Source organism: Rhea americana, unplaced genomic scaffold, assembly GCF_003343005.1.
Source record: "Rhea americana isolate MKP2758 unplaced genomic scaffold, rheAme1 scaffold_6, whole genome shotgun sequence".
Lineage (NCBI taxonomy): Eukaryota > Metazoa > Chordata > Aves > Rheiformes > Rheidae > Rhea > Rhea americana.
Genome location: NW_028186756.1, coordinates 3,788,199 through 3,798,077, shown reverse-complemented (window position 1 = coordinate 3,798,077; position 9,879 = coordinate 3,788,199). Strand labels below are relative to the sequence as shown.

The following is a 9,879-nucleotide window of genomic DNA, read 5'->3' as shown; positions in this document are numbered from 1 at the left end:
AAAAAAAAAAAAATCACTGACAGATTCTGAATAGCTCTTTCTTAGAAAGTTTTGATTTGTTTAAAATATTCCACTGATCTCTGTGAGATGATCAATACAACATCTAGCATCTTTCTGTACAAAAGAATAGCTCCTTTCTATAATACCTATAAAAAGGTTTGCACAGAAGCAACAGCTAAGAGATTCCCTCTCCCCCTCCTCCCAAGATTAGATCAATTTGTCTAGAAACACTCTACAGATAAGTATTTTCAAGGCATGATTTCTAATGAACTAGATGCAATTTTATTTCACAAAGAAGCCTTTCAGAAGCACAGCACGTCTGTAAAGGAACAGAGATAAGTAAAACATTAGCTGAACTAGGCAACAAATTTTCTTAAAAAAAAAAAAACTTACCATTTGTCTGCAGTGATCTTGCCAACATTTGTCTATTTTCTTTAGAAAAAGGACACTATCCAGCGAATCCATGAAGAGATCATTAAGAAAGTTATAATTACTGGTAGTGTGAGCAATAAAATGAACCAACATTACCTTTTCTTTAAATAATAGAAGACATTTAACGGAGTACACAAACTCACCTACTACCAAACAGAACCACTTAAATTTCTACCAATATGTTTATTTATTTATTTTTTTTAAACTTTAATGAGGTTCCCAACGTTAACACAGTAGTATACTTTCTGATAACAGCAAAACTTCTTTTCTTTTCTTTCTTTCTTTTTTTTTTTTTTAAGGATCTAAATACATTTGAATGTTTTATCCAGTCTCTCCCTCTCCCCCACCCAAACCCCAAGATAACTCCACAACTCAAAACCCAACTACCCACAATACACGTAAGAGTCTACCACTACACAGATACTATAGTTTCAGGTCATGTTTAGAGATAACCAACATTCTTTCCACAAAGTTTTACTTGCACTCAGTTTCTAGCATAGGTCTAATACTAACAGTCCCTTTAATATCCAGCTTAACACAATTTCAGTATGATCCAGCTCCAAACTTTATAAATAAAATGTTTATATCCTCAGAATCTCCAACATCCAGCTTCCAGACCACTAGCAGTTTCCAAAAATAAAACAGGATCTAATTTTTCCAAGACAGATGTTTACATCAGCAAGGTAACTTCAACATACAAAACCCCACAAAGAGATACAGCAAACAGCTGTTTCAAGGCCCGAAGAATCTTACTTGAGCTTCTATAAAAACATGTCAAACTGTTTCATAAATACTAATGAAACTTTCTCACAAACTTCAAATGGTTACAAAAAAACTGGCAGGACCTCAGAGAGAACATTGCAAAAATGAAAACAGACCCAATTATGCAAAAATTAGGAGTTTAGATTACCACTGCCCAGTGTCATGAACTAGCAAAATAAACTTATCATTATATACTCGCTGGTGAAAAGTATTTTGGCTTGCCAACAGTTAAAAAAGGATATTCTCTGAATTGGTGAATTTGTGCTTTAATGTGGTCTTCACAGATCTGTCTCAATTGTTTATACAAGTTTGCAGAAATCTTGTAGGAGCAGAGATTTTCAACAGCCTAAAGTAAAGAAAAACAGATACTAAGAAGTCTCTTTGTATTCTCACATGTAGTTTTACAAGGAAAAGGGTGAAAAAAGAGGTACTGAATTCTTCTAGTTCTCGTTCAAAAATTACTAACTTTTAACATATTTTTCAGCTGCATGCAAAACTCCAGGGAGATGCTTGGAGCTGTACAGTAGCAAGACAAGAGAGCCATGCTCTGAACAGCTTAGATTCTACGGGCTTATTAATTTCAATTGGAATACTGATATCTAATTAAGAACTGCAGAATTCACCTTTCAGAGAACAAGGATGTTAGTTGAATATTGTTCTAGCAGCATGTTGGGTTTAATACTTCACAACACACACTTAAGTTCTTAGTTTTATTAACTATTGTGCTTTGCAGGCGTACTGAAACACTGGTAGAAACGCACTGGTCACGTTACTCCTTTCACAGTCCTTATCTTGATTAGGCTTCTCCTCAATCCCAAAACTGTGTGTGTATATGTATGTGTGTACATGTATGAGTGTGTATGTATTCCTTACCTCCTTGCCCTAAACAATTTAGTTATAATTCCGAACAATTTTAGCAGTACAATTGTATTCCAAATATTTAGACTGACAAACCCAAAATGTCCTATTTCTAGATCATAATTACATGTTAGGCAAATTGTCTGTGCTTCACAAGTGATTTTAAGCAAGAAACAAAAAGAAGTTTAACGGGGACATATCTTGGAGAGTGATCAAACAAACAAGCAATCATTTAAAGAGTGTAAGTTTAAGACTTTTCCACAATTGATATCAAATGCCCAGATTTGGAAAGCGCTGTAGCAATCTTAACTCTGTGGATAGGTGAGAAAGAAACAGACAATGTGTGATTATTGTGTAAAACACATCTGTTCAAGCTGGAGAAGAGAGGTATAGCTGATTTGCAACTACTGCTTTTATTTATTTTATAAATGAAAAGGACTTCAATTGCCAGTAAAACCATCTCATAAGAACAGCGGACTAGAAAATCAAGTTCATTCCCTAACAGCTGTGAGCAACCATGCAGTAACAATGTAATCCAGAAGCATACGCAGTGTATCTAGTCCGTAACTCTGAAGCCCCCCAGCAGTCTATAGAGAAACATTCAGCATACAGTGAACAGCCACCACTACAGTGGAGCAGAGTAACAATCAGAAGATCTAATCAGGGTGTTCCCCAGTTTGTCCTAGGACATCAGCAAGAATGATTCTAGGGGTGGAGGTAACAATACACTCAAGCAAGTACACCACAGCTAATACTGGCTCTAGGACACAGAGGAGTTAAATACACACACACACAAAAACAAGAAACCCCAGAAGAAAACCAAATGTGCATAAGCTTATTGGCAGAAACAAACAAATATAGTAAGAGAATAAAGGTACCAAGTAAGACCAAAAGGGCATTGGCTGAACACTGATATATCACAAATACAAGCTAAGTACTTAAGGTCTGAATGGTGATTATTAGGAAAGCCGGAACTTAATTATCACTAAAATATATAGCTCTTAATAGTTGGAAATAGCAGCAAATTCACCTCTCAGTCTTAAAAGAAATCCTAAACAAATATAATCATGTGATGAAAACTTATACAGTTCATTGACCAGAGCATGTCACTGACAGTGCTCAATTCTATTCTGCTGTTGTACAGAGTCAGGTTCCAAATGAAACAGCAGCAAAACACAAGAAATAAATACTATTTTGATATTAGAAGAAAAGGTGGATGGAAAGCACAGGGGTCTAATCAGACTCTAAGTTTAAAGTGCAATGAATAGATTTCTTCCTTTTATCTACTTATTTGGAAGAAGCCAACAGTGCTGAAAAGATGAATATTTTAGATAGAACTTGCCCTCTGCAGAGCCCCAGTTAATTTCACCTTAATTAGTAGACTATGACACCACTGGCTACTTTGCTGTACTTTGTATGTAAAAATTTCTGGTCAGTCGCTCTAACCTCAACTACCCACACATGTTTTCATAGTTCAAAACAAGTAATACTTAAATCGTGCTGCTCCAATCCTTAGAAGAATTAGTCTTTGCACTGTAGACGGAAAAACACATACTCATTAACACTTAGTGAAATAAATTAACATATGCTAATATGCACTTTTTTTTTATAGACAGCTGCGCTTTTGCATTTGTGTGCCAGAAATTCCAAAATGTTAAATACCATGTGTGTGTTAATATCTGAGTTTTTGAGCATCAAGCACAGATCTTTTGCATCTTCAGTGATAACATCCACAAAAATTGTTTGAACTTTAATTTGCGAGTTCAGCCTGACTTACTGTCATTACTTTTTTTTGTGATTGATAAATTGTCTAAGCACACAAATATGAAGTCTTTTACTAAAACTCACTCTGTGGAGCATAACACCACTAAATGTCATGCTGTGCAAATTTAATTATTGACATTACAAAATGATAATTGTAATATATCAAAGACTTCTGACAACTTGAGGAGCTGTAGTTCACAAAATTATTGTATTCTGAATTAGTAGAATAAAGGTTGCTGATCAGAAAAAACTATGCCCAGAGGATGGTCAGAACATCTGAAGGCAGTGTCACATTTCCATTAGGTAACATCATTTTGTTTCTTTAATAGCAACATCTACATCTGTATTTGTGTGTTGAGGAAAGTAGGAAAAAAACAAACCTAGCTCTGCTAAGAGAATATTGGAACTTTCCAAAAGTAGTTAAATATATGATTGATTAAAAAAAGTAAAAAAGGTTAGGTAGGGATCTGGCACCAGAGCTTACTAGCTCTTTAGTTTCTGGTACTAACGGAAGGAAAATCATTCTAAGAAAAAAGCACTTGTGAAAAGCTTTCAATTCTCTACTGCTTCAGCTACTTGGATGTGTACTATTTCTCTTGTTGGGGAGGAAAAAAACGAGCACAAAGCTTGATCTACAAAGAAATAAAATCTCAGTGTTCCCTCAGAGGAATTCTACTGACACATACAACAGGTAAAAAAAAAAATAAACAAACAAACTTAAGAAGCTTAACTCTGTTTAAACTCCATTTTTAAAAAAAGGTTATTTTGAGGTGCGTAAAAGAAACTTTTGCAGATTCTTTTGCTGTTCCCCTCTATGCTTGGATAATGATGTCTGCCAAGGAATATTTGGAATCAGATCTATTTACCAAGCAGCTGTTCAGAAACGACGTTAGTTCAGTTAGCGTTTAAAAACACTAGTGATTGCTATTACTATTTTTAAATTAAGATTTTTTTTAGATTTATAATAAACAGAATGCAAACAAGTATGAAATTTTTCTATTTCCTTGAAAAGTGTCTAAGCTATTGCAATGTTAAAATTAAGATTTAAAACAGAAAGCTTATCTTCTATTTTCTGAGCATAAGCACTAATAAAATTAGGTTGAAGTGCAGAAGAGCAGAAATAAGTGCTAACTTGGAAGTAGAAGTAAGGCTTTCAATGGAACTGTATCTTTAATCAATATTGTTCATTCTTCCTGTACTGGATTAACAGTTATTAGCTCTGTTATTTTTCTTTGAAACTAAGCATCCCGATATCAACAACCACAGTGGATTGTAACTTATTAGTTTCATCATGTTGTATTGCAAAAACTTTTTTTTAAAAACAATATCATGTATTATTTTAAAACAAACTCACAGAAAAAGCTGTTTTTAAATTAACTGAACATTATACATGAATATCCTAAGCTTAAAAATGCAATGGGCAGAGGAAATTGGCCCATGCCAAGAGCAATTTGTCCTTTCCCAAATCTTTCCCCAAACATTGTGCAAATAGAAATTTTTTCCCAACTCTTCATAGAGGTCAGTCACATTCAAATGTACTTTTATTAAAAGGAGGGAAGAGGGGAAGAAAAAACACTAAAACAGATGAAGAGAAGTATATATACACACAGAAACCAACTCAATAAGCAATTTGGTAATAAAAGCTTTAAAATTACAGTTTAAAAAAAAAGTACTTCTTAATACATAGCTAAGGCAGTAATGTTACTAGGCCACTAAAAATACAAATACTAGGAAGCTGCGGGGCGGGGGGGGGGGGGAGTGTCTCTCTAACATGTTAAGCTGAGAAAGCAGAGTGGGAACTTATAAAGAAATTGAGATGCAGTACAAAAGCCTCATCACTTCCTAAAACATTTAGAGCAAAACAATCAGCACTGTTAAATGAATTTTGACTATCAATTGTTAGAGCATACAGAACTCTAATAATCAATTACAACCAAACCAAAATACTAAAATTCATGAAGAAAAATGGTATTTTACTTACTTTTAAGAATTTTTTAATGAATACAATTATTTACAACTGTCAAGCACAAGCAGATTTTGTCTTAAGACAGAGGATTACATTTCAATCCAAACTGTCCTTTGTTTAACCTAAAGACCAGTGTTCATACTTCTCCTTTAGCAGCTACACACCACAACCCCAAAAGTAAAGGAAATACAGCTCCTTGCCTTATTTAATTCTTATCAGCTGTTAAAAGGGAAACCATACCTTGGATTTTTTTATTATTATTATTTGCCATAAACATAAAACTTAGTTCAAGTGTAGGTCTTTCAAGTCTTTTACGGATAATTTCAAAATCTGAGAATCTGTTGTAAGAGAAATTTGTCAACTAGAAAAGCATCTGTCAAGCAAAATGTCATGTTTTCCTTATTATCCCAAAACTATTTTTAAACAAAAAGACAATTTTTTTTTTAATTTTTATTTAAAGCACTTACCTGATAGAGCTCCTCTAAATTGTACTTAATTGAAGTACTGTTCTGGATAGCTTCTACAGCTTCTTTCAGTTTTTGCCAGGTTTCATCTGTGTAGTTTTCAGGCAATTTGGGTTTATCTTTAAAAAAAGAGAGAGAGAGATTTTGAGAAAGCAGAACATTTTACCTTTCCCAGAAATGAAAAACATTGCTTTGAGGAAAAAAAAAAGTACAAATTGATGCTGCATTTTTTAAAATACATGTATGAATAAGAAAGCATTAGCATAAGAGTAGTATCTGGTTTACATTTGAAATAGCAATGCCCTGTAAATATTCAGCATTACTTTTTATACCACTCCGTTGCACATGCATATTATAGCCCGAATCATATGCATGAGTTTCAGAAATCACAGTACTGTGACTTGCAAGTCTGCATCTTCATTACAGTCCTTTTGACTACCAGAACAACACAGCCAGAAAAATGAAAGTGACATAAAAAGTTGGAACATGATGGATTAAGAACACAATACCAATATAATCAATATTCCACAACACACAGTTGTGTATAGGATATTTTAAATTTACTGCTCATTAATTCTACTCTGTATTCATACTCGTAAGGAAATCTCTAAGAAAAATACATGGAAACGCTATTCTCAGAATACTGTGGCTATTTTAAAATTCTCTGTGTTATCCTAACTAAATAAAATGGCCATTTCTGTTCTGATATGCACATTCTCAGAGGGAAGGAGGAGACAATTTAAGCAGGGGAAGTCACATGTACATCCATGCCACCAACAGGTTAAGAGTTGGTCCAGAGTTTATACTGTATGAAAATTACTTTTTATGTACTTTAAGATAAAATCTAAAGCGTTATGATTCTCTAGAAATAAGAAATGGAGAGAAGTTTTCTTCCCCCCCCCCCATAAACAAGAGTTCTCCTACAATATTAGCAATATCCTCACATCACTTGTCTCACATGAATCTGCGGAGCCAATTAAACATAAGCAAAACTTTCCTCTTTTTACTAGCGATTAAGTAGTAAGTCGCTCAAGCACAAACAGTAAGATTCTGGATTTCAAGAAGTTATTAGGTTGTAAAGGATGTTATCGCTATCACAGATAAAGGCATACTAAAAATATCATTCAGCTTAGAATCTGAGAATAAATAAAAATCAATCACAGTTGCTAGATTTTCAAGACCTCTGTTTTAAGCAAGGGATTCAAATACCAGTTCATAAGCAATGATGATCATTGCAACATGCAAACCACGATATTTAACAAATATTTTAAACGTGAAAAGCTGACTTTCTTTAAGGATAATAGAGTACAAGCAGCAGCAGAATGGCCTTTATCCCTCACCTTCATGCATCATCAACAGAAAATTTAAGATAATCAGTCACATTAAGTGATGATGATGACATGTGAGCATGGGAAGAGGAGGAGAGAGCATTTTTGAGAATCAGGAACACCTTAAAGCAAGAACTTACACTGCAACCATGCACTGCTGTAACACATTACGGTGGCTAAAGTAAGTCCTACCTTAGTGTTATCTTTATGGCACATCTGTATCATGTATATATTAGTTTTCACTTCCATAATATTAAAATACTAAAAAACAAAACAAAACAAAAAAACACACCCTCCCAAAGACAGACACATAGGGGAAAAGAAACATAACTCAGAAAAGAAAGCTACCAGACTAGTGTAGAAAATAGTAAGAGGCAAGAAACAAGGAAAGCTCCTAATTTACCCCATTTTATATGCAAACTGACAGGATTTTAGGTCCTTGAAACTAAGTTCTCTGTCTACACTTATTTGTAATTTATTCACTAGCAGCATCAGCAGAAAGCTTCATTTTTCCATATCAGTTGGTTTCAAGTAACAGTACTTTAGAAGATCTAACACTTGCTTGTTGAGAGGAGTTTATAGAACAAGCTACAACTTTTTTAAAAAAAGTAAGAATATGTTATAACACAAAAAGGTCATAAAAAGGTAAAATAGTAAAAGCTGCACTGAGAATATTGTGAGGAAAACAGTTGGCAAGATTCTGAACTACCTACTTTAAAGACAAGTAGGGCAAGTGGAAAGAAAACCCACCATAACAGCCTGATAATCACCTTAGTTTCAACATTTCAACTAAGCACACACAAATTAACCTATAATCAGACAAAACAGATGGGAGCAAGACATATAACTTTGGGCCCCTCCAAAACAAACAAACAAACAAAACCCTTCTGCCAAGACGTAATAAACTGGGCTAAACTATACACTGTATCCTGAATCAGGATTATAGAAAAGCAGTATCAAATTTTACAAGTTCAAATAAAGGTGGTTTACACACTTACGTAGTAAAACATTTCATTTGACATCCAACTTAAGGCGTTCTTAAAAGGTAAGAGTGAAAACAGTGAAAAATAATCTCAAGCAACACAGTTTAGCTCAAGACAGGAACAGGACTGGGCAACATCCTAACATAATGTGTCATAACACATTATTTCCCCCTTTACCACAGAAGTGTAGAAGTGTTTACCACAGAAAAGTATTCCCCATAAAAATCAGACCTATTTGAAAGCCAAAACACAACACACTTTGTTTGAAAACAAAACACAAAGTTAAGTGCCAACTCCTCACAGGTTGTGACAAATTATGGCCTGTTACCTTTAAAGTTCTTGATCACTAGTTTCTTAGCAGAGCCAGGTTTACTGTTGGCGAAACTGGAAACAGTAGAAGAGGCAGCTTTGGTCAGACCATTTGCATGGTGCCCCACAGCCACTGAAGAAATCAAAAGGCTTTTGTTTTTGAGCTGTTGTTGGTGCTGCTGTTGAGAAGAGGCAGCAGGAGAGGAGGAGGAAGACGACTCTTCAGCCATCTTCACATCGAGTCCAATAAAATCCAAGGAATCCTCAAAACGCAGCTTCTTCTGGAGGTGATGGTTGGAGGAGGCAACTCCTGAGGAGGAGGAGGTGATGATGGAGGAAGATGATGAGGAGTTGCTTTTAGGAGGAGAAGAGGAGCAGGAGGAAATGGAATCAAATTCCTCTCTCTCAGAGTTGTTGCTGCTGCTGTTATTTAACTTTCTCTTCTTGCAGGAGGAGCTGCTGCTGCTATTACCATCAGTGGCAGGTCTGACCTCCTGAGCTGCTGCTGGGGGGTTGGGGGAAGAGAAACCTGTGGGAAACATGAACACACAGAAGTGAACAGGCTGAGGGGCATCAAATCCTTGTGGAGTGACAAAGGGAGCGAGAGAGTTCTAGAGTTAGTCTCTGCTTGCTGGCTTTCAGGAGAGTCTGTCAACTCTTTTTTCTCTCCTCCTTTTATGAGCAGAGTCTCTCCGTGTCCTCTCTCCTCTGCTCTCTTCTTTCGCGGAGGAATCGCTTTATTTCCTCCCTTCCCCTTTTCTTTATTACTGCTGCTTCTCGTGGTTCGTCTCCGCGTTCAAGCCTCTCCCGGGGAGCGGCTCCGCTCCGGCCTCTCTCCACCCGCCAGCTCCCGTCCGCTCTCCTCTCCACGGCCTGGGTCTCGCCGCCGCTCCCCCGCACGCTCCGTCCGCTCCCCGCCGCCTCCGGCCGCCGCGTCTCCGCCGAGCAGCAGCCGGGAGGGCCGAGCGCGGCTGCCGCCCGCCTCGGCTCCAGCCCCGGGCCCGCGCCCCGCC

General features: G+C 36.3%; 1 protein-coding gene across 1 annotated transcript in view; it reads right to left on the bottom strand.

The window, feature by feature from the left end:
- The window catches only part of CUL4B (cullin 4B), a 23,975-nt gene extending 14,102 nt beyond the window's left edge, over positions 1 to 9,873 (bottom strand). Inside the window, exons 1-4 of the mRNA XM_085319788.1 lie at positions 8,886 to 9,873; positions 6,250 to 6,365; positions 1,437 to 1,540; positions 394 to 463 (exon numbers count right to left, since the gene is read on the bottom strand). Of these exons, the coding sequence (XP_085175914.1) occupies positions 394 to 463; positions 1,437 to 1,540; positions 6,250 to 6,365; positions 8,886 to 9,408 (813 nt within the window). The 5' untranslated portion in view covers positions 9,409 to 9,873. The remainder of the gene's footprint in view (positions 1 to 393; positions 464 to 1,436; positions 1,541 to 6,249; positions 6,366 to 8,885) is intronic.
- Positions 9,874 to 9,879: the final 6 nt, after the last annotated feature.